This window comes from Mirounga angustirostris, unplaced genomic scaffold (genome assembly GCF_029215605.1).
Source record: "Mirounga angustirostris isolate CCGP_5_RB_7025 unplaced genomic scaffold, mMirAng1.0.hap1 SCAF_10, whole genome shotgun sequence".
NCBI classification, from domain to species: Eukaryota; Metazoa; Chordata; class Mammalia; order Carnivora; family Phocidae; genus Mirounga; species Mirounga angustirostris.
This window is the reverse complement of record NW_026991718.1, coordinates 50,721,656-50,745,111: the sequence shown is the minus strand read 5'-3', so window position 1 is coordinate 50,745,111 and position 23,456 is coordinate 50,721,656. Positions and strand designations below refer to the sequence as shown.

General features: G+C 53.0%; 1 protein-coding gene across 23 annotated transcripts in view; it reads left to right on the top strand.

Annotated features, from left to right (window-relative positions):
• The window catches only part of DYSF (dysferlin), a 205,016-nt gene that overhangs the window by 68,956 nt on the left and 112,604 nt on the right, over positions 1-23,456 (top strand). For 14 of the 23 annotated variants that reach the window (XR_010405596.1, XM_064572350.1, XM_064572344.1 and 11 more), the window contains 8 exons: positions 2,843-2,925; positions 10,251-10,292; positions 11,977-12,092; positions 12,619-12,732; positions 14,010-14,187; positions 14,780-14,904; positions 16,880-16,986; positions 22,073-22,265. Coding sequence is in view for 22 of the 23 variants with exons in the window: in XM_064572350.1 (XP_064428420.1) it covers positions 2,843-2,925; positions 10,251-10,292; positions 11,977-12,092; positions 12,619-12,732; positions 14,010-14,187; positions 14,780-14,904; positions 16,880-16,986; positions 22,073-22,265 (958 nt within the window). In the remaining variant the exon portion in view is untranslated. The remainder of the gene's footprint in view (positions 1-2,842; positions 2,926-10,250; positions 10,293-11,976; positions 12,093-12,618; positions 12,733-14,009; positions 14,188-14,779; positions 14,905-16,879; positions 16,987-22,072; positions 22,266-23,456) is intronic. The other 9 variants (XM_064572348.1, XM_064572346.1, XM_064572338.1 and 6 more) reach the window with 1 other exon arrangement.

Genomic DNA, 23,456 nt, shown 5'->3' with positions numbered 1-23,456 from the left:
GAAGCAGCTGAGGCCAGGATCGAACCCAAGCCTGCTGCTCCCAGAGCCTGTGCTCTTCACCGCTGGGCTGTCCGCTTCCCACTACGTTAAGGTGTGTGATCTCTCTCACACCTGGAGGGCTGTTAGGGCTCCCACGCATGAGCTCTAGGACCTTCCATACATCAGGCTTTCCAAAAAGAGAGTTGTCCTTTCTCTGCCCCCAAAAAGTCTTGGCCTTGCGGTTCCCAGCGTGTTCTCCTTTGGTCTCTGGCCATGGCACCCCCAGCCAGGAGGGTAATGAGAGACCAGGGAAAACCCCCAGGCCACAGAGCCATTAAAGTGCGCGCCAGCTCCCCAGGCCGAGAGAAAACAGATTGTGGGAATTAGAGAGGAAAGCTGCAGCCAGGAGGGCCAGGAGGGAGAGGCCTCTAGGGCCCTGACCGCAGGTATGTTCCGTGGGCCAGTGGGCTGGGGGAGAGCCTGCGTCCCCAGAACCCCCTCTGCATCTCAGCTCTCGGGGTGTGTGTACCCCTGAGTGCGCCGTGTGGATGGGGGCTGATGGGCTGTCGGCGGGTCTGTGTCCGTGCGTGTGGGCTCCTGGGTGCTCACGTGCACACGGGGCTGGCTGCCTTGCGTGTGGCGGCTGGGCCTTGCCCGGGGCCGTGTGAGCTGTGTCAAAGGCATGAGCATACTGTACAATCCGAACACATTACGGAATCTGGTGGTTGCCTCTCTGGTTTGGGTTGAAGTGGCATTTTTATTGTGAGTCTATTTTCAGACTTGCTGCATTTTCCAAAAGCAACCCCAAGCCCCCAAACCCAACTCTTGGCCAAAAAAGCGTTCTGTTGCTGCAATTGCCCATCCAGAAAAGTGCTGCCCCCCCGCCCAGAAAACTCAGATAAACTTTTGTTATTACCTGAATCCTGGAAACACGATATGGTCCACATGGCCTTTTCCCTGTAACTTAATCTTCCCTTCGATTCTTTAATATTTGCTTTTTTGTTAAGAAACAGAAACCCAAAAAGCTACTCCCACCCTCATGCAAACAGAATCTCTCTCCTCCCTTTTTCTTGCCTTTCTCACAGGGTTCAGATGAGACCAGAGGTGAGAAGTCCCATTCTTCTCCAAGTGCCACTCTTTTCCGGGGGTGGGTCGTGAAGGGAGCTTCCCAGTGCCGTCAGCTGCCAGTTATCTGGTGTTGATGAGCTCACTGTTGAGTGTTTCAGGAAATTTTTATTTTCCAGAGCTTCTTAACATCATTCATCAGGAAAATGGATGAAAATCTCTGCTGACAATGCACTCTTCCTAGTTAGTCCCTGCCCCGATGAAACACTTTAAAATCAGAGCTTAATCACCTCCCTGGGAAGTACAGAGAGGAAGGGAAGAAGCGGCAGAGATCAGGCATCTAATGGGTATAGGATTGAAGAGGAAAACAAAGCAACCTTGCCCAAGTGTGTCTTTCACAATGGGGCTTGGGTGCGTTGTCGCCCGAAGCATGCCTGTGACCAAGGTACTCACAGGAGGGACAGAGAGCCTACAGGGCTCCGAGGAAGATGGAGCTGGGGAAATTTCAAGGAAGGAGATGGGTCTGGCCCAGTCCAGCGTTTCTCGGCTTAGCCCTATGATATTTTGGGCCAGAGAATTCTTTGCTGGGGGAGACTGTCCTGTGCATTGTAGGATGTTTAGCACAGCAACCGTGGCATCTCTCAACTGCCCCCCACCCCCATTCAAAACTGTCTCCAGACATTGCCAAAAGTCCCTGGGGGTCGAAATCGCTGGATTGAGAACTCTTGCACTAGCCTGACAGGAAGCAGTGACTGAAGCCCTGTTTCCCGTGTCGGGCGTAGCTGACTCAAACCCTGGTTTTGCCATCTCATCATCTGAAATGAGGCTAATGGTAGTGCCTGCCTCATAGGGCCGAGGGAGGCTTAGAGCTAATTCATGTGATGATCTTAGCACATCGCTTGGCTTTCAGTAGGCGCTCAGTAAATGCCAGCTGTTCTCTGTATTATTGACTCGGAGGGAGGGGCTGCGTGGGACACTGTTGGCTAATGGGCTCATCCATGAGAGTCGGGCTGCTCGAACTCCTACCCACAGTCCCCTATGCTGGTTGGGGAGGGGAGAAGCCTTCCTCCTGGGAAGCCTGACCGGGACAGGCCCCCGTGTCGTATACAGGAACAGCATGTGCCATGGCAGGAGCACTGGACCAGGAGTCAGGACACCAGAGTTTCAGTTCTGGCTCTGCCTTGGGCAAGGACCTTCCATTTCTGAGCCTCAACTTGCTCATCTGTGGAATGGAGAGGTTAATAAAAGTAGCCATTCCTCAAGGCTCCTGAGAGGGTCCCTTGAGATAAAGGAGGTTACAAGTGCTTCGTCTCATATAAAGTCAGATACAAGGCGTAATTGTGCATTAGCTAATATAAGCTAATTTAAGACTGTGGCCTTAGACATAGTTTCTTCCCGGTTGCCTGGTTTTCTCCTGGTCTGGATATTTCTTGAGGTTCTGGAACTTGGCTCTGCGTGGGTCTGGGAGTCTGGCTCTCTGAGCAGCCTCCTGTTCTCTCACCCGGCCTCCTGCCTCTGGCCTCTTTCCTTTCAACCTGCCGATGTCTCCCCAGACATCCAGGCTGGCAGCCCAGTGTTGGTTGGCTGATGGGTTGCTGGTGGTTGGCCAGATGGACGAGTTCCCTCCAGAGGAGTCTTGGGCAATGCTTTCTTTCCAGTCTCTTCTTCCCTCAGTAACATACCCAGTGTGAAGACTGGCACCCCTAAAGATGTATAACTGAGGCCCTCTCCTCCCTGAGTGGGCTGTGGCCTGCAGTCCTTCTCCTGTGTTCAGGCCCCCTTTGCCCCCTTATTCTAGGGACCGCCTCACCCACAATGACATCGTGGCCACCACCCACCTGAGTATGTCAAAAATCTCTGCCCCTGGAGGAGAAATAGAAGGTAAGTTCTCCCTTTGTTCTGTCCTCTGGTTCCCCCCCGCCGTGCTCTCCCCTGACGCACCCCTACCTGTCTTACATCCCTAGTTTTGAGAGTTCAGAAAAGGGAATATTAATTATAAGGCCATCGCAGCCCATTTTCCGTGAAGAAGGGCTATGGCCAATTTGAAAAATGGGCTTACAGACATTTCGGATTCTCTACACCTTGGCTGGGGGTATACACCGCTGACTGGTATAGAGAGGATCATTCAGTCCTGCGGATTACATCAGTGGCCATACCAGGTTCTGTGCCATGGTGGACTGAGCTCCAGCAACTTCTATTTTGAAATAGCTTTCATTGGTCAGTTAAAAAGGAGGCCATGACCATTTTGTAAAATTTTAAAGATACTGAAGAAGAATATAAAACTTACCCATAAAAATTCCTCATCTGCTTACCCCCCCAGACAAGAGCTGATGAGTAATATTCTGGGAGTTCTTCGTGTGTATGTATGTATATGTACACATACACATGTGTGTGCATTAAAAAGTATTCTGGGGGCGCCTGGGTGGCTCAGTCGGTTAAGCGACTGCCTTCGGCTCAGGTCGTGATCCTGGAGTCCCGGGATCGAGTCCCGCATCGGGCTCCCTGCTCGGCGGGGAGTCTGCTTCTCCCTCTGACCCTCCCCCCTCTCATGTGCTCTCTCTCTCATTCTCTCTCTATCAAATAAAAAAAAAAATCTTTAAAAGTATTCTGAAACAATTGTTTTGAAAATTGCTTTTTGTCCCTCGGCAATACAACAGATTTTATTCATGTTATTAAATATTCTTCTACAATATAATTTTAAATGACTACACATATTCCATTGTGTGAATGTACCATAATCCACGTTAACCAGTTAATGATGAATACTTGGGTGCTTTCTAATTTTTCTACATTATAAAGAACAAATTTTAAGGAATATTTTTGTAGCTGAATCTTTATGCAATTCATGATTTTTTTTGGAATGAATACTTAGAAGTGGAATTGCTGTATCAAAGGATTTGTACATTTTAAAGCAACTTGTATATATCAAAATCGCCCTTTGAAAAGATTGGACTAATGTACACTCTGGTCACTCACATGAGCTTCTTTTGCTGTACCTTCACCAACACAGGGTAAAATAATATTAAAAAGAACTTTGTTAATTTGATGGGTGAATTTCATTGTTGCCTTAATTTTCATTTCATTAGTAGCTGCTAAAGTTGATGAATGCAATTTAAAAAATATTTTAATAATTAATTTATATTTACATATTATATGTTTATATACTTTATATTTATTCTGTTATAAATTGCCTGTTCATTGTCTTGGCCCATATTTCTGATCATGTTTGTCTTTTTCTCATTGTTTTGTAAGAGTTCTGTATATATATGGATATTAACTTTCCCCCGTCATGTAAGTGGTAAATAATTCTTGTCTGTTTTATTTTACCATTTAATAGAATTTGGTGTATAGAAATTTAAAATTTTTATGTAGCCAAATCTGTTAACCTTTTCCTTAGTCAATAAGGCAAGGATCTAACATTACTTTATTCACAGTTGTTCTTTGTGAATAACACCAACAGTGTATATTGAATAATCTTTCCCCTATATTTTGAAATGCCACCTTTATCCCCTACTGAATTCCTAAATATGTTCTTGGGCCTGTTTCTTGATTTTCTATTAGCTTTAATTGGTATGTCTGGTTGCTGTTTCTTAGGTTTTGGTATCTGGGTAATGCTGGCTCTGTAAAATTAATTGGAAAGATTTAAAGTCTTTTCTAACATCTGGAGCAGTTTATATAACATAAGAACATAGTCTTTTGAGGGTTTGAAAGAATTCACCCATAAAACCAGATGGGCTGGGTGCCCTTTTTAGTGGGTATAGCACTAACTCTTTAAAAACTTTTCAGTTTTCCTGTGAGCACTGTTATTTTTAGTTTGTTACTTTTATGATAGTCACTTTTAATAATTTATATCTTCCTAGAAGAGTATTCACTATGCTGAGCTCCTCTAATTTATTTACATAGTTGTTGTAGAGAGCTGTCTTTTATAATTTAAACAATTCTCTCTACCTGTGGTATTTTCCCCATTTCTTATTTTTAATGATATGTGTTTGACTTTTCTTTCTTTTTTTTTCTTGATTAGCCTTGTTACAAGCGCCGCCACACATACACACTTTGTTGGACTTTTCAAAGAATCAACTTTTGGATTTATTTATCAATTCTAATATTTTTTTCTTAATTTTCTAATTTTTTCTTTTCTTATTTTTTGTTCTGTCATCTTTTTACTCTTATCTTTAACTCTTTTCAACTTATTTTGTTGTTTCCTTTTAAGACTTTCTAATTAACTTCTTGTGCTTATTTTCAAAATCTCTTATCTAAACAATGATATGGTTTCTGCTCTCTATATAGGTCATGCTTTTGGCCTTCAGCAAACCCCAGGGTTATATTTAACTCTCTTTTTAATTTTCTTTACATTTAAATATTTAGTCTATTTTGAATTTATGTAGGTGCACTTTCCGAAAGCAGATTTGATTTTCTTTGTAGGTAGTCTACCTTTTTCTAACTAGATGCTGCTTGTAGGAATGCATTTTTTTTTCCTTATGGTTAAATTACTCTGATGTATCTAGGGGCAGGACTCTTTTCATTGAATTTTGAGACATGGAGAATTCTTTAAATCTGAGTTGAGGAATAATTTATTCCAACATGGGAACATGAGCAGCTGAAGGCAGGGTGGGGTAGGGATAAGAGGAGCTCTGGAAGCAGGCAGCTTGGGTCCCAATTCTGCTTTTTTGTAGCTGAGTGAGTCACTTCTCTCCTCTCACCAGTCCTGGCCTCATAAGGTTGTTGTAAAGATCCAGGGAGATTTTAAATGTAACATTCTTAGAGTGTCTGGTACGCATGAAACCCTAAAGTAAAGTAATGTTTGCTGTGTAGTATCATTATTATTGGCTTTCTGCATCACTAATCTGATTTTTTCCCCTGTACTAGTTCTCCTGCCTGCTTTCCATGTGGTTTAAAATTGGCCCTTGCATTTTTAGTTTCTCGTCCTGCCTTCTTTTCCCTCTGTCATTCCTTTGATATTTCCATTTTCTTTCTTGTCTGTTCTCTCCCAGAAGTTTTACTTTGTTCCACAAAAGTTATGTCTTCTTTCACTCTGTTGAGAATTCCAAATCACTTCCTGAGACTTTCAGGTAAATGTTCTCTGGAATCGTGCAGATGCTGCTACACCATCTTGGTTGGCACTCTGTGAATCTTCCTTTCTCCTTTATTCACTCTCTAGCAAGACGTGGTTGGTGTTGGTCTCTTTCTACAGACAGATGCATTGTTCTCTGTCCATCCATCTTGACAAATCTTTACCTGGAGCACAGGGGAATGTGCCCAGTTTCTGGAAGACTCCACCTCGTGCTCTTGAAGTTGAGCAATCCCTTCTTCTAGGTCCTCTGAAACATTAAAAAACCCCACCTTTTAATTATAGAAAATTGAGACACACATGAAAATACAGAATTGTGCAGTGGAATTCCAGGTGTCCTCACTCAGCTTTAATATCTCGCTGCGCTCGGCCGTTCTGACTTCATCGTTGATACTTTTAATCGGTGGAATACACAGAAACTACCTTCCATAGGGCACTGCTAAGGAAGGCCCCTCCTGCCCCTGCCCCTTCCCCTCCCAACTGGGAACAATTATCCCAGGATGCAGTCCCCCGTCTCTGGTGCTGTTCAGATAATTTCTGGGAATGGCTATTTTGGATGGACAGGTAGAAAGATTTGAGGTGGGAGGCAGTGTGTCATGAGGATGGGGTGGGAGAGGGGACATTCTGGACCCCTTGCAGATCAAAACTCCTGGTATGGAAGGAACCTTCTCCAGTTTTCCCATTGGTGCTGTCCCCCATCCTTAGAATCCAGGGGCGGACCCTGGTAGAAGCACAAAGTGCCCTTCTGACTGTTCTCCGACGGCTACTATTTCATGAGGCTACAGCTGTGCCTGCCATCAGCTGTCGGAGGGAGAGTTTAGATCCCTGTCTCCCCATCAGTCTTCATTACTGTTGGTGATGTTGGCCTGCATCTTTTTCAGGGTCCCTGTGAAGGTCTTAATGGGAATGTGAGGAAGATGTTTATTTGGCCACTAGATGGCGTTCAGGTCATGGGCAACCCCGTGTGGTTCAGGGAGGCCTTGGAAGGTGGGTTCCTCCTCTCCCACAGATTGTTTTGGGAATAAAGGAGAATATTCTTGCAACGATGGCCAGTCAGTTTTAAATGTGTTGTTAAATAGCTTGATCTCTGAAACAATACAAGAATGTAACTTCTTGCTCAAAATAGAGCCGGGCCTCATGATGCCTCTGACATGCATCCCCTTCTGAGATGCTGCAGGGTAGTGTTTGCCTTGCTCCCTGCTCAGCTTCTCCCACTTGTCCCAAGGCCATCTCAGGACGGGTCACTCTGACTTTCTTTTCAACTGTTTGCATTTTTCCTTCACATGAGGGGGATCCAGCCCCTCTGGGCAACGCACGACACTATTTTCCCACAGCTCCCAAAAGCCCCAACTCGACCAAACTGTAAAAACCAGTTGTTTCTCTATATTCCCCCACCTCCTGGTTCACCAGAATATTTGGCCCAACCAGGAGTTTTTGTTTTTCTTTCCAGCGAGGACGGGACCTAACAGTAGCCTCTTAAGCACGTCTGCCCACAAGCTTGCCTGGGCACACTGAAGTATTCCTTGGACCCTGTACCCCAAAGCATTTAGTAAAAATTTTGTTTTCTAAAAAGGAGTGATTTCCTTAGAAGCTGCAGTTCTTTCAAAAGGTAATGGGCACATGAGACCCATGAAATGACACAGATTCTTTTATAACTCTATACATATGGAAATCATACTGCAAAGATGGCACTGGTAACCTACAGTTTTTTCTAAGAAACCCAGAGTTTTTTGTTTTTGTGTGTGTGTGGTGTTTTTTTTTTTTTTGTCTTTGGAGCATTGATGATGATTTCCCAGCAGTTCTCGGCCTCTCCTCCTGCCTGGCACCAGCTGGTGTCAGGCCGCCAAGCTGTGAGCATGGGAGATGTGCTGAGGGAGGGAGCTGGTGGAGCTGATGGCAGGTAACGGCCTCAGCTTCTCCAGGAGGAGACGTGGGTGTCTGTGGACACTGCAGAGCTGTGATGTGTGGCTCACGGGCCGGGAGAGCCTGCTCCTGGTCTTCTCTGGCTTTCCCCCGGGGGAGGGAGTTGGGTTTGTTGGCTCAGGCCACAAAACTGGGAATATTCCTCCATGTTCTGGGGCTTCTACAGCCCTGGTTCTCTGGGCTTGGGGAAAACACAGCAGGACACTTGCGTTTTGACAGAGGGTGATGAGGACTGAATGGTGGCTTTGCGTGAGGTAGCTTCACCAGTCACTTTGCCCTTGACTTTATGAGCTGTCTGCAGACACAGAGGAGAGAACCTGAGATGATCCTCAGTACCCCGGAGACCTGTGACCCTGCCCCCAAATTAGGAATCATTGGTCAAAGCTGTCAGCAGGGCCATGTCTTACTCAGTGCCCAGCACTGTGCCTGATTAGGTTTGTTGAATGAGTGGACGGATGAATGAAGAAATGAGGGAATTCATGAGAGGCGCCCCTGGGAAGTAGGCTGGTCGGCAGCCACCCACTCGGTCCTCCTGGACCCCAGAGGCATGTGTTGGTCAGATGGCTGGTGGGGTTCTGGGGACATCTGTGTCTAGGCTGGGCACCGGTTTACAGCCAGGATTCGGAGTTGGCCTCTGCAGGAAGCACATGGTGGTCAGAGCTGTGACCTCGGCCTCATTAGCCTGCGATAACTGGCCAGGTCTGTTTGTAATCATTTGGAAGGAGCTTAAAATGGAATCTGTTTCCTTCCGGTGGGCCCTGGTTGCTACTCTCCTCGGCACTGCAGCTGTGCCCAGGTCGGTCCTCTCCCTGTGGCTAAAAGCTCCCCTGTGACCAGAGGCCTGGCTCCCCCACCGATGAAAACCTAGTCCTGTGGATATGAAAACGGCCATGAATTATGGTTTCTGCAGCTCTAGCCGCATTCCTCGCTGAGGCCTGGCCACTGAGAGCTGTGGGGCTGGGTCCCAAGGCCTGGGCCCCTGCAGCTGGACCTTGCCCTCCTGCTGCCTTCTGCACTAGTGGGGTCAGCCCTGGCCTTGTATCTGGACTTCCATGTTCCCCTTCTCTCTCGTCTTCACTCTCTGTCTTGTGTGTCTCTTACTCAGTCTTCCTTCACACTGTTTTGCTCAACTCTTGGCTCTTGGCTCTTAATTATAGTCATGGAGCTATGGGGAAATAGTCATAGATATATATTTTTGGGGAGGAGACAAGCAGATAAAGATGACCAATGAATGAAAATAATCAAAGATTTTACCAGCCATATCAACAGGCTGGGTAATGATCAGCTGGTTGGAGGAGGAGACAGGGAGGGTCAGAATGCAGGAAGAGGCTGAAATCAGAGAGGACCATGGAAGGAGAGTGAAGGGTGCCCACTCCCTGCGGGCTGTTTTAGATCTGCCTAAAAGTGAGGGATGGATTCCAAGAGCCCAGAAGGGTGCTAGAGCATCTCCTTCCTTGCTTCTCTCATTTTTTGCTTCTCCTTCCTTGCTTCTCTCATTTCCAGACACCCCTTACCAGCATTTAGGGGCACGTCCAAGTGTGTAGAATCTTCAGCTAATGGGCAGTGTCTGGCACTATGCTTCCCTTGAAGTGGAAGATGCCTGAAGCCAGATCCCAGTGCCTGCCGTTGTGAAAATGCAACATGGTGTCCTCAGTGGCAATCCTGAAAGTAGCCACTAGATGGAGATGTTGTACCTTGAAATGCCCTTGCTCCGTGAACTTGGTCCCAAGTGTCAACCTGCTTGTTGGGTGGAGTGCTGGGTGTGCCTCGCTACCTGTTCCTGTTTCAACTCCCACCCTTTCTTTGTATCTGTTTCCCTCACTTATTTGGCTATAATATAGAAAAAAAAGCACAATTTCTTTTCTGTGTTATTATCTGAATATACTGAGTCAAGTTTCAGGTCCCATTTTCAATTGGCAAGCAGAGCACAGACATAGGTAGGCAGACAGCAGTGGGGAGGGACCTCAGGGCTCACCCTGGCAGTAAGGGCTGTGTCTGGCTGGGGGAGGGAGGTGGCGCGGTGATGACTTTATTTGTGATAAACTCACACCTGGGCTGGGGGTGGGGCCTCGGGCCACATCTGTTTCCCCCACGGGGGCTGTCTGTCTTTCCATCTGTCTGTCTGCCAGTTCTCCATCCACACGCCTGTTCACGTAACCAGTCCTCCTCTCAGTCATGTCCATCCTAACCCCTTTTCCATTTCTTTACGCTTCAGAGGAGCCTGCAGGTGTGGCCAAGCCTTCTCCCGCCATGGACTGTATGTGCTTCCCCCGCCCCGGGGATGGCAAGGGGGGTGGGCCTTGGGGTTTTCGCTGGAGGGGAGAGGGAGCTGGTTTCTGGGAAGTTTTTGATTTGCCTGAGGTGGGGCTGAGATTCACCACCTCGGTCCCTGAGCTTACCTTTGGCTGTTACCTCTCCATGCAGGTTGAATATGAAAATCGCTTGGAATGCTTTAAAGACAATTCCCCTCCCAGCACCCCCCTCCCTGCCCCTTCCCTCCCCCCAACCTTTTCCTGAACCTGCTGGGCTCCAGCTCAGGCTCAAATGAGTCCACTCTCTCAGGCAGGGAGCGGTGGGGTGGGGGCCTGGGCAAGGCATCTTGGGAATCAGGAGGAGGCCAGGGTGAGTGGAAAACTCTTGAAGTTCACAAGGTAAATCATAATGGAGATGATTAGTACAAATAATTAGTAAAGCCCATGTTAGTTTCCTCTGCCTGGGCCTCCCACCTCTGTCCCAAATGCCAGAGCCCTGTGTGTGCTGGGGACTAGGGGGAGAGCCTAGATGGTGGCTGGGCGACCGGCTCTGTGGGGAGGCATGCTCCTATGCTCTGGTCGGCAGTATCTATTTATCCAGCCCTGTCCCTGCGCGCCCCGCATCACCCCAGGGTCTTGGCACGCGGCGGGACTTGGAGTTCACAGCTCCTGTCCTTAGGTCTGGCTCAAGCATTTCCTTGCTGAGGCCATTTATTCTGTGCCTACCTTGCCCCATCCTTGCTCCTATGGATTGGATCATCCCAGATGATTCCTGCTTGTGGGCCCCCTTCCTATTTGTGGCATTCTGGAAACAGCCTCTTCCCCTGACTTCCTCTGGAAGAGACACCCTGGCTTTTTGGGGTTCTCAGAGTATGTCCAGTGAAGTCCTGTCCTAGGAAACTTGGCCATTGGCTGGAAAATCATGACGTAACAACAGAGGACCTTTGAAAAGGAGGGAAGTGATGTAGAGAGAAGACTTCCCTCATCATTGGTGGGATTCTCCTTTTCACTCTCCTCCAACCTGTTCCACTGAAAGGTGGTTCTTTGCACAATGTGGGGAGGGAGTCAGAATGCTGGCATGAGTCAGGGCTGTTAGGTAATCTGTCTCGACTTCGTAATGACATGGGGGTAAGGGGGACATGTGCCCGGGGGTGGGGGGTTTGCCTTGTGGGTTGGGACATCTAAACAGGTCCCTGCCCTGGCTCCCCGGGGGGGGTGGCTTCTCTGGTCACCAAACTCTGGGGCCTCCTTTGTTCGCTCCCACACTCCTGTGCAGGAGGAGTGGGGATGCAGGACAGGGTGCAGCCTGAGAGGGGCAGGACAGTGGAGGGCCCTGAGCCCCAGCTTTGCATGCTGGCTAAGTGCATGGGCTTTGAGGTCAGAGCATTTTGGGTGATGCCACTTTGTAGTGAAGTGTTCCTTTGCATCTCTGAGCCTCAGTTTTCTCATCTGTAAAATGAGATAATAAAAATAATAAGCATCTCCATGTCCCAGCAGAGTGGTGAGGATTAAGGGGCCTATGGGAGACAATGGTCAGTGTCACCATTCTTTATGCACTTGTGGGCGCTGCATCCCATGTGTGTTCAGGGAACTGAGGGCCAGGGATGGGCTCAGGCCTGAAGCTGGCTGGGTTGAGCACTAGAAGGCTCCATGGAGCTGGTTCCTCTGACCCCCACCTGTGTCTCCCAGTGGACGACCACCTGGGCTTCCTCCCCACCTTCGGGCCCTGCTATGTCAACCTCTACGGCAGCCCTAGGGAGTTCACCGGCTTTCCGGACCCCTATGCGGAACTCAACACAGGCAAGGTGAGCCCACCAGCATCCCCGCACACCCAGATCCCCGGGCCTGTGTGCAGGGCCCTTCCAGCCTGGGTAGCATCTGCTCTGGTCCAGACTCCAAGGAGCTTGGAGCTGATGGAGCTTGAGTGGGCCCACGGCCAGACAGCCCCCACCTCAGAGAAAGCCTCCTTCTGCCTGGCCCTCTCCTGGCCCCTTCTTCCTTCTCACTCCCCTCCCCTTTGCTTCTCCTTCAGGGCCAGCCTGACCCCCTTGCTCCCTCATTTTCCTGGCCCCTGAGGGACCCAGGTCTCATCTGTGTCAGGTTTCATCTCTTCTCTGGTTGGGTTGGAGTCTGATACTGATCATCTGGGTGGCTTGTCATGTCCCCTGAACTCTCTGGGCCACTGTTTCCTTATCTGCAGAGTGATGGGGGTAGACCAGGGCCCTCCTGGTTGCCTGAGGAAGGAGCAACTTCAGGGCCAGATCAGGTCCCTTTCCTTCTTCTCCTCCCCTCCATCCCCTCTGCTCCTGGTGACCCAACCTCCCCTCTTAGGGAGAAGGCGTGGCCTACCGAGGTCGGCTTCTGCTCTCCCTGGAGACTAAGCTGGTGGAGCACAGCGAGCAAAAGGTGGAGGACCTCCCTGCGGATGACATCCTTCGGGTGGAGGTGAGGGGTGTGGCTCTGGAAGGGGTGAAGGAGGTGGCAGCCAAACGGGGCTGGTTCCTAGTGTCATGGTGGAGGAGGGCTCAGCTCCACCCACGGTCTGTGCCTTCACCCTTCTGGGCCTTAGTGCCTCGGCTGTGACATACCAGTAACCCCATGGCTACCCTGTCTCCCTGAGGAATGTTCAGAGGCTCAAAGAAAATAAATGAAACTATTTGACAAGCCTAGAACTTGATGCAGAGTGAGAGGTCTATTTTATAACAATAACGTAGGAACAGCTCACACTTATCAATCACTCACCGTATGTCAGATGCTTTGCTAGTGACACTTGATGTCGTGGAGTCCTTCCAGCACCTGTGAGGTGGTTGCTTTTAGTATCTCCGTTTTACAGATGAGGACACTGAGGCTCAAATGTACCAGAGCAGCAAGTGTGAGAGCCGAGCCTTGTGCCCAGGAGGTGGCTGGATGGGGTCTGTGTGGTGGGTTAAGCTCTCAGACTCTAGCCAGAAAGCGCTGGTTTGAATCCTGGCTTGACTACTTACCGGCTCTAGCATTTTCCTTATCAATGAAGCAGGGGTAGTAAGTATACTTACCTCCTAAGATTGTTGTGAGAATTACATTAATTCAAAGCTGTACGCAACGAGCAGTCAATAAGCGTTAGCTCTTATTACTATTTCACATCATTCCACAACCCGGTTGTGTTAACCCTTTTCTCTCTGCCTTCCATGAAGGGGATCGCAAAGTCATCTCGATTCAGACCTGGCTGTGTGATGGAGAGCCTGCCATGTCCTCAGCCGTGTGCCCGATGCCCAGAGGGGACATTCCTCCCCCCGCACGTGGCAGCTTGTGTCTACCGCAGAGCTGGGTGGCGTGCTGGGGACCCCGAGTGGCACGGGGTGGGAGCTCTGGGCAGTGGCATGGCCGTTTAGAGCCTTCGGCCCCTTTTGAATGGCAGATGCAGGAGACCAGGCTTCCCCTGGGGGCGGGGAGGGGAGCGGGCGGTGCCATGGTTGCTGGTTTGGATTAAGGAGCAGCATGACCTTGGAGGAGCAGACCTTATTAGAGGAACATGGCCAAACACACAGGCCTGGAATGAGTTTGTTCAGTTAGTAACCAAATCTGGGCACTGTTGCTTCGCTGGACCATTCACCACCCATCCGTCCAGCCAGGATTTATTGGGCGCCAGTCACGGCTGGGGCCTGCCAGACATGTGACCCCTCCCCATCCCAGTGTCTTCCTTCCTCCTCCCGTGACCCAGCAGCTGCCCTTTCTGCCCCCAGAAATATCTCCGGAGGCGCAAGTACTCCCTCTTTGCCGCCTTCTACTCGGCCTCCATGCTCCAGGATGTGGACGATGCCATCCAGTTCGAGGTCAGCATTGGGAACTACGGCAACAAGTTTGACACGACGTGCCTGCCACTGGCTTCCACCACCCAGTACAGCCGGGCAGTCTTTGATGGTGAGGCTGGGGGCTGTGTGCCTGGCTGGGACCCGGACCACAGAGCAGGGCCCCGACCCGGAATCCTGCTTCTCCTGCAGAGCTAGCTGCCGGAGGCCCACCCGAAGGCCCTCCCGGCCCAGGAAAACCTGTTTGGGCTGACTCCCTGCTCTGTCCTCCCCCCCCCCCCCGCCCCTGTGCCACCCCCCACTCCCCGCTCCCCTCCAGGTGGGTCTCTGCTGCCAGGACCACAGATTGGGCTGCCAAAACAGGCTGTGGTCGGGAAAGATCCTGACCTAGGGCCATAGCTGATTTCATGGTGGCTATTTGGAGTCGCGTAGAGATTTTGGAGAGTTGGGTTTCCTAGGGTCCTTCTAGCAATCCCTCTGTTTGCATGTGCTCAAGAGCCCTCATGAGAGCACCAGCTGTTCGTTCAACAGATGGAGGGAGCTCAGGCACCCTGTTTGGCCACTGGGGAATATGGGCCGTTCGTGTATGTCCCAGGGGGTTCTTAGCGGGAGGGAGCAGGTGTCTGAATCTGTCCCGCCCTTGGGCCCCTTCCCACCCACCCCTGCACTCCTGGCTCAGGACCAGGTCCTTCGTGTCCTTCCAGGGTGCCACTACTATTACTTGCCCTGGGGCAACGTGAAGCCCGTGGTGGTACTGTCATCCTACTGGGAGGACATCAGCCACAGAGTTGAGGCTCAGAACCAGCTGCTCAGGATCGCAGATCGGCTGGTGAGTGGAAGCTGCCTCACCCCTGCACACCCCCTGTGCTGCTCCCTGCCCCCAGAGGTGTCCGTGGACCAGGCCCCCAGGAGTGACGCACTTACACATAGCTGTGCCTGCAGACTCTCACGGCGCCTGGGGTCCTTTGTGTCCTGACTGTGGCTTGCTGGGTTGGCGATCTTGTCCTGCTAGCGGGAAGGGAGGAGAGGGAGTGCGAATGATCTGGGGGCCCAGTGAGGTAGGAGACAGTGCAGAGAAGGAGCTGAGAGGAAGCAAGCTGGAGCCACGGGCAGAACCTGGCACCCATTCGTGCATGCATGCGTTCGTGCATCAGATGCCTTTGCCTCCTGCCACACGCCAGGGTTTGTGCTGGAGCTTTATAGCCACATGGGGGACTTGGACAAGGAGCTGCCCTGCCTTTAGGAGTCAGTCTAGTGAAGGCAAGTGCAGGTTCACCCACACCTCTCATGCAGGGGTTCCAAACCCAAGTGCAGGTGACACTCCTGGAGTGCCACGAGGAAGGATGGGCACTCAGAGAAGGGAGAGGGCCAAGGAGCGTCAGGAGGGCATTGTGGAGGCAGCGAGGAGATGGGAGGCAGGAGCCCTGTTAGGGTGCCATGGCAGTGGTCTGGGAGCAGTGACAAGCCCTGGGCGGGAGGGGACCTCAGGGACAAAGCTGCAGGGCTGGGGCTAGAAGGACTTGGTGGCCGGGGAGTTGGGAAGACAGGGAGAAGCACAGTGTACGAGGTCAGGCAGGGAATTGTGCTTTGGAGGTGACCAGGGAGTCCCGTGGGGGTTCCCCATGGATGCTGAGACCTGGGGGCCCGGCGCTCGGCCAGAGAGTGGAGGAGAACGAAGTGGACAGAGGTGTATAGACCAAGGGTGGGTAGCTGGTGATCCTCGGGGTGACCCTGGGCTGTGTCTGTGTGTTTCTGACACGGAACCCGGGGGAGGCAGGTGTGGCTGCGCTGTGGGAGCAAGCCAGGAGCAGTGGGGTGGTGGGAAGGCGTTGCAGAGGCTCAGGTGTGTGTTGGTGGGTGCGGAGGTGAGCGCAGCCAGGAGCACAGGGGAGCGGAAGGGGAGGATGGTGGTCTTGGAGGGGCGGGGAAGGGATGCCGGCCTATGCGAAGGCGTGGTGGACAGCCTTCCTGAGACTGGCAGCTCTTGGGGAGGGAGGATATCAGCCAGCACCCAGGTTCTGGAGGACTTGGAGTCCTTGCTGTGCAAGTCCAGACTCAGGCTTCTGGGGTCGCCATTCTCTGACAGGATGCTCCCTGAGGGCCGGGAACTGTGTTCTTCCCAAGGCCTGTCATCAGAATGGCACATGCGCAGGGAGGCCGATGGGTGGGGAGGGGACCTGAGGGGCCTGAGTGGCAAGCCCTTGACCGGACAGGTTTTCTGTGAGGGCTCCCCCAGCTCAGGGCTGAGCTCAGGAGATGGCTGCTGAGGGGCTCCAGCAGGAGACAGATGTGACCTGGGAGTGACTGGGCCATGAGTTTGGAGAGGGAACTCTCTGTTATTGGAGGTGGTCTGAGTGTTCCTGAAGGAAGGAGGGGATCGAACCTGCTTGGGCAGGATGATTTGGGAGGGATAGAACATTTCAGGTGGGGACTGGTGTGGGCTCAGATGGTCCCTCACCTGGGAGATGGCAGACCTGTTGGAGGGGCTCTGGGAGGAGTGTGGAATGCAGCAGAGTTGTGTGGGAGCCTGCACACAGCATCACGTCCTTGTGACCAGGCCTGCGGTTGGAGTCCCAGGCTTGGGAATTTGGATCTGTTTGGAGTGGGGAGCCTTGAAAGGTTCTCAAGGTGAGACAGAGCTTGGTCTGTTGCATCTGGGCTCTGCCTTCTCTGTTCTCACTGTTCTCTCCTTTGGTTCAGGGCGTCAGGTCCAGATTTCGGTGGCAGGGCCTGGGGGTTGGGAGTCTGGTGTATACCTTCAACCCCGCAGGGGATGGTCCAACCCTTGCCTGCCTGTTCCACAGGAAGCTGGCCTGGAGCAAGTCCACTTGGCCATGAAGGCACAGTGCAGCCCCGAGGACGTGGACTCCCTGGTGGCTCAGCTGATGGATGAGCTCATCTCAGACTGCAGGTAGGGGGTGCCTGGCACCCACATGCCCTCCCCTCCTGGCTCAGTGAGGCCCTTTCCCTGGGAGTGTTCGTGTGTGGCAGTGAACGGCGGCACGTCTCCCCAGCCACGCTTGGCCAGCAGTCCAGCCCGTGCTGAGTCCAAAGGTGGTGGAGCCAGTGAGGGGAGTTGAAAAGGTGACATTTAGAGCAGGTCATAAATCTCCCTGCAGCAGCGGCAGCTGTGGGCCTGGGGCGGCCCGGCTCACCTGAATGGGGAGCATTGTGTCTCTGATCCCCGACCTCTTAGTTCCCTGATGGAATCTCCAGGAGGGGCTGGCGGGGGTGACGGTGCCCCTCCTCCCCAAGGCCATGTCGGGGACCATGGCTTCCACTTAGCCTTCTATCGACTTTAGGAAAAGAGGGCTCTGGGGGTGATGGGGAATGGGGGTGCTCAGAGGCCCAGTGGAAGGGGAGGCATCTCGGCATCTCCTCCCCTGCTGGGCGATTTGGGGCTCACCACCCACCTGCTCTGAGCCTTGCTTTCCTCATCTTCAACTTCACGTTAAGAATAACTGCTTATGATAGCACATAAGCAAAATGCTTAGCTCTTTAGGAAGAGTATGTAATAGATGGGGACTACAGTTACTATTAGGAAGAAATGTCAGAAGGACTTAGGTTCTTGTCCCTTTAACCAGCATTGTGGCTTTGGGCAGCTTCACTTCTCTGGATCTCAGTTTTCTCAGCTGTGAAATGTACTTAATGATACATAGTTGCTTTCCTACTGTCTGTGGGTTAAGGGTAAATGTATGAAAGTGTATTCTAGGCTCCCCTCAATCTTATCATCCCACCTTCTGCTGAGTGTCCGAGAAGTGCCTTCACACTCTGCCTGATGCAGAGCCCCTTCTTGTCCTTTGTACCCCAGCTGGGAAGTGCATCTTTATCAAACAAAACATTACCCCAAAGAGCCCTACCCTCAGGGGTGGAATTCCAGACAGGTCATTCACGCATTCCCCAAACCTTCGTGGAGATTAAAGCATGTTGACAAGGCTGCAGCTTCAACCCCTCTAGAGGTGACAGATGCAAAAGTGAGCAAACGAAGCAGAGTGTGTTGGGGAGTTAGAGGCCTGTGCTGCAACAGCTCAGAGCAGATGCCATCCTGCTCAGACTCAATTCAGGGGAGCTTCCTGGAGTGGGGGATGCTCCTTATGTGAACTCTGAAGGAGGAGTAGGAACCAGCCTTTGCAGCGGGGACTGCCCAGGCAGAGGTGCGAAGCCTGAAATGCCTGCCGCCTCCGTGGGTTGGCAGGGGGAGAGGAAGCCCAAATGGGATAGATAGGCCTGAGGGGTCTGCTAAGGTGAGCTCAGCCCTGGGAGGCTTGGCGGGGGGGTATGGGGATCCCCATGGTTCAGATGCTTGTCCTGGTTGCAGAGGGAGGGATGGGTTGGTGGTGCTGGTGGTGAGGGGATTTTAGACAAAGGTGTTACCTAAGCCAGGGACATGGGGAGGGCTGGGGGCCGAGAGAGGCAGAGGGCAGTCAGGACTCTTTAGGGGGCATCATAATGATCACAGTCTCATAACGAACACTTCCTATGTGAGATGCTATTTATGAGCACTTTACATGTATGAACTAATCATAAGCACCTTATGAGCTAGGAAATAGAGAGATCCACATTTTATAGATGAGAAAACTAAGGCACGGAGAGGTTAATTAACTTGCTCAGATTCACTTTTCTATAAGTGGCTGAGTCTGTTGGCTGTATCACTTTCTAATGAACAGGACTGGCTGGTGGGTTGGATGGGGGCGCCCAAGGAAGGTACAGAATGATCCTCCAGTTCTGGCCAGAGCAGCTGGGTGGCTAGCAGGGCCATTCTCAGGGGATCAGTGGGAGAAGAGCAGCTTTTGGGGAAGACGAGGAGCTTAGGACTGGCCGTGTTGGTGGGAGGTACCTGAGGGCATCTGTGGTCTGGAGGTTGGAGGACAGAGTGAGGCTGGAGGGGCACACAGGGGTGCAGTCAATGTGGGGAGGGGCTCAGAGTGACTCGCCGTGTATCACTGGCCTGGCCTGACAGCCTGGGTATGGAGGGTGGGTTATACCCACAGCACCGCTCATGACTCATGTGTTATGTGGACCTTGGCAGGTAGTCAGGTGCATGAAGCATCTGAGACGGGTGGGACCCAAGTCCTGGGCTGCCCTCACTGCCCCTCTCAGGGCTCTGTTCTCAGAGGATTCAGCTAAACACACTTCTGCTAAAGCCTGGTCCCCTTTGAGTCACTCTGCTGGGGATAGAAGGTGGCTGGGGTGGTCCCAGGTCAAGAGGAGTGGGGGGAGGGAAGCTTCCCATCTTCTTGGAATGCGCAAATGGTTCTCCAGGGAGGAATACCAAACATCAGGACCGATTCCTTCAGGCACCACTTGAGGCCCCCAGTAGCCCTGGGGCAGCAGCGAGAGGGCTGCCTTCACCTCCAGCTCTGGGCTGTCAAGCAGGGCAGCCAGGCACTGGGGCCCCAAGCCAGTCGGTCACAGCTGACCACTAGCTGTTCACCATTCCTTCAGCCAGCCCCCGTCCCACCTCCCAAATCAGTGTCCTTCCTTCTACAGCCTCTCTTTTCCTGGCTTCTCTCCCTCCTAGCCCCTCTCCCCCTGCCAGGGGGCCCCCTCTGCTCCTCCAGCCCAGCCTTCTCCTCTCATCCTTAGACCCACGCACCCATCTGCCCACTACACCTCTCTACCTGGATGTCTGCCAGCACGTCCCATTCCTTCTCTGGGGTCTTCCTAAAATTGGGCCATGCCGCCTCGGCTTCAGCCCTCAGCGGCTCCCACTGCCTTCAAGGAAAAGTCCCAGCTCTCATCCAGGTAGATGGGCCTCTTGGGCCCCACTCCCTTGTTGCCTCACGGACCCCAGCAGTCCTGCCCTCCGGCCCTTTGGAGCCTCTGTGCTGGCTTGTCCAGCTCTCGGGACCCCTCCTGCCTCTGAGCCTTTGTCTTGTGCACATTCTGTTCCTCCAGCCAGAACACCGTCTGGCTCTTCTTGGCCTGACTCGCTTCCTCCAGGAAGTACTGCTGACTCTGAGGCTGCTCAGTGGGGATCTAGCCTGTTTGCCTCTCTGTTCTGGGTGCTCCGGACCCAGCACTGTCGGGACCCACAGAGCTGTTGTTCATGAGGAATGAAACGAGTGACCCCTGGCCCAGTTCCTCTTTCAGGCTAGACACTGCGCCTTCTGGGCGGCTGTTCCTGATAAAGACACCCGTGTCCCCACAGGGGTCGGCAGCAACTTTGTGAGCCATCCAGCTCCGCTCTCAGCCTGCGCTGAGCTGCCCCGGGGCCTGCCCACCTTTTCCAAGTCAGCCAGGGTTGGCAGGGCGACCGCCCTTGTTTGGGGTGGGGACACAATGTCATCTGACCTTCTCTTCCCAGTCTCCCTTTCGTTCAGTCCCCGCTGCTTTGGGCTTTCCTGGGGCGGGAAAGGGCCAAGACATCTTGTTGGTGGCAGTCACGGGTCCCGGCTGTTTTGGGGGAGTCTTGGCTGGGCTGGTGGCCTCCATGAAAATCTCCTTTTGGTGGTCTGTATGGCAGTCCCTCCCAGCTCCCGACCCAGGCTGGGAACATAAATCACCCTGGTTGGCTCAGCTCTGCAGATCCAACTCCAGATCTGCCTGCCCCCGCCCTCAGGCCCACTCAGGCCTCCTTCCCAGGCAGGCCCCAGCCCAGGACTCTGGCCCAGGCCCCCCTTTACCCACCCGGCATGCCCCTCTGCCACGAATCGAGTGGGCTGGGGATGGAGGCCGCCCCTCTCCTGGCCTGGGGCAGCCCCATCCGCGGCACCCTCGGGGCAGTAAATATTATATTACTACAGGGTGTGCAGTACGTGACCTGAGACAGGCCCCGGGGCTTAAGTTTCCCGAGATGGAGTTTGCGTACTGCTCCCCCCACCCTAAAAATTCAATTAAAAAAAATAACAGGAAAAATGTAGTGCGCCGAGGGCCTGCCAGAGTGGTGTATCTGGCGGCGGCGGTGCCGCTCCGCTCCGGCGGTAATTGGTTCTGCATAGCTCGGGGAAATTGGCAGAAAAATAAATCAGCCGGGAGCCGGAGTCGAGACACTGCCGGGAGGGGAGTGTGAGGTGGGGGGGCTGCAAGTGGTGGGGGCAGAACTGGTGGAGCGGGTTTGACTGATGTCCTGTTTGGGAGTCAAGGGCTCAGTGGGGGTGGGGCGTGGGGCCTGGAGCGGCCCCCCCCCCCCCCACAGCAGGGATCATCTAGAGGGCTCCTGCATGGTGAGGGAGAGCACAGACGTCCCCCCTTCAACTTCCCCGCCTGACCTTGCATGTGTATTGACTGACCCCAGAGGCTCGGTATGGTGAGGAAGAGCCATATGAAGGAGGACATCTGGGGAGCCCGTGGGACTGGGGGGGTAGTCAGAGTTCTGTGCCTCCGGAACGGGATGGAGTTTAAAACCAAACCCCACGTGGGGCCTACGGCTGGATTTCTGGGGCTATATGTGCCCCCTACCTCCTCTCCAAAGGCTTCCCAAACAGAGGGTTCCGGGAGGGGTGTCCCGGGGCTGCCCCAGGTCGACATATCTGTATTGCTGGCTGCTGGCCTCCCCACAGCGTCTGCAGTGGCTTGTCAGGGGTCCATAAATTTCCTTCCTGAAGAACGTGTGCGCACAACAGAACGGATTCATTTCAGCCCAGGGCAACTTAGCACTCTGGCCTCTGCTCTAGGAGGATGCAGGGGGCACAGAGGGACCTGTTGGGCCCTCGGAGGGTTTGCGGTCATTTGGGCAGAGGGGACGCACGTGCAAAAGAACTCCTAAGTTCCAAACAGGCAGCTCCAGAATAGAGGGCTGAGGGACTTCCGAGCAGGAGGCACACGCACCAGTGTAGTTAGGGAAGGCTTCCCGGAGGAGGTGGGGATGGAGCAGGTCACATGGAGATGGGTCAGGCTGGAGAAGGCACCTAGGGCACATGGGGCACCTGGCAGGCAGGCTGAGGGTGTAGGGTTTGTTGGAGGCGGGGGGTCTGTGCACAGGCGTGTGAACAGCGTGTGTGTCTGGACCTGGGTGTGTGAGTGCTGGGCTCATCCCATCTGTCCGTCCCTCGCAGCCAGCCCCTAGGCAACGTCCACGAGATACCCTCTGCCACCCACCTGGACCAGTACCTGTACAGGCTGCGCAGCCGTCACCTAAGCCAGATTACTGAGGCAGCGCTGGCCCTGAAGCTTGGGCACAGCGGGCTCCCAGCCGCCCTGGAGCAGGCTGAAGACTGGCTCCTCCGTCTCCGTGCCCTGGCTGAGGAGGTAGGAAACCCTGGAAGGTGTCTTCCGTCCTGCCTGCAGACATCGGAACTGGGAGGGATGCGGGGACTGTCTGGGCCATGACCTGACTCTGGCTTCATTGCTGGGTGAGCTTGGACAGGTGACTCAATTTTTCTGAGCCTCAGTGTCCCCTATTTGCAGCAGGAGGAGACAGGATGCAACTGGACACTGGGTATTATGGGGCCTAGCTGAGAGCCTGGTGTGCAGTGGGTGTTCAGTCAATGCCCCCAAATATGTTCAAGACATGTGCTCAATCAGTGTCCCCAAAGTATGTCAGAGACGGAGCTCGGACCAGCATCCCGAGGCACCTGGCTCCGAGTGCGGTGCTGGGGCCTGCTTCCCCAGGGACCTGACTCCTCCCTACCAACCAGGACCTGTCCGCCCCTGGCCTCAAACCTGCCTCTGCTGGGGCCCTGTATTTCTTGCTCTCCTGGCTGCCTCCTAGCCCCAGGCCTGAGGAGGCTGTATTTGCAGGAACTGTGAACTTTGTAGTATCTAATCAGAGAGAAGTGGCTGCTGTTTGTCCCCACCTGCATACCACCCCTCCTTGCCCCAGGTTAGATGTACCCCCACCCTCACCCCAGTTCCCAGGGCAAGCAAGCCATCCACAGGTTTGTCCAGAACGAGGACAAGGTTCTGCTCATATGTCATGGGCAGACCAGCTGCTGCCCACTCCAACCAGAGGTGTGTGGTCCCCTTACGGAGGCGGTGGGGCCGGTGAGGAAGGATTTCCCCAGAAAGAGTGTGGAAAAGGGCAGGGCCTGAGAGGGGCTTCTGGAGGAGTGAATCGTTGAAGAGGAGAGAGGGGTCTGGGAGGTGGGAGGCTGCTCAGAAGGGGAACACAGTCCAAAAAGTTGGTCCCTGAGAGTCAGCCTTGGACTCGTCCCTGAGCAGGGCTTTGGGCATGTGGCCAGCTACCTGGGGGAAACACTGTGTTGCCCAGCCACAGGCTGACCCCATGCAGTGGCTACAGACCATCCTCTTGGGCTGGTCAAGGGCTGCCTTCCATCATCTTGGCCCAGATGGCCCCTGGAACTCTCCGCACAGATTGTGCCACAGCTGGGAGGGGTCAAGGTCAAATGGGGGCTCCTGACTGCAAGGGACCCCAGAGAGAGTCTTTCTCAAATTTGAATGCACATCAGAATCCCCTGAAGGGCTTGTTAAAATAGGTTA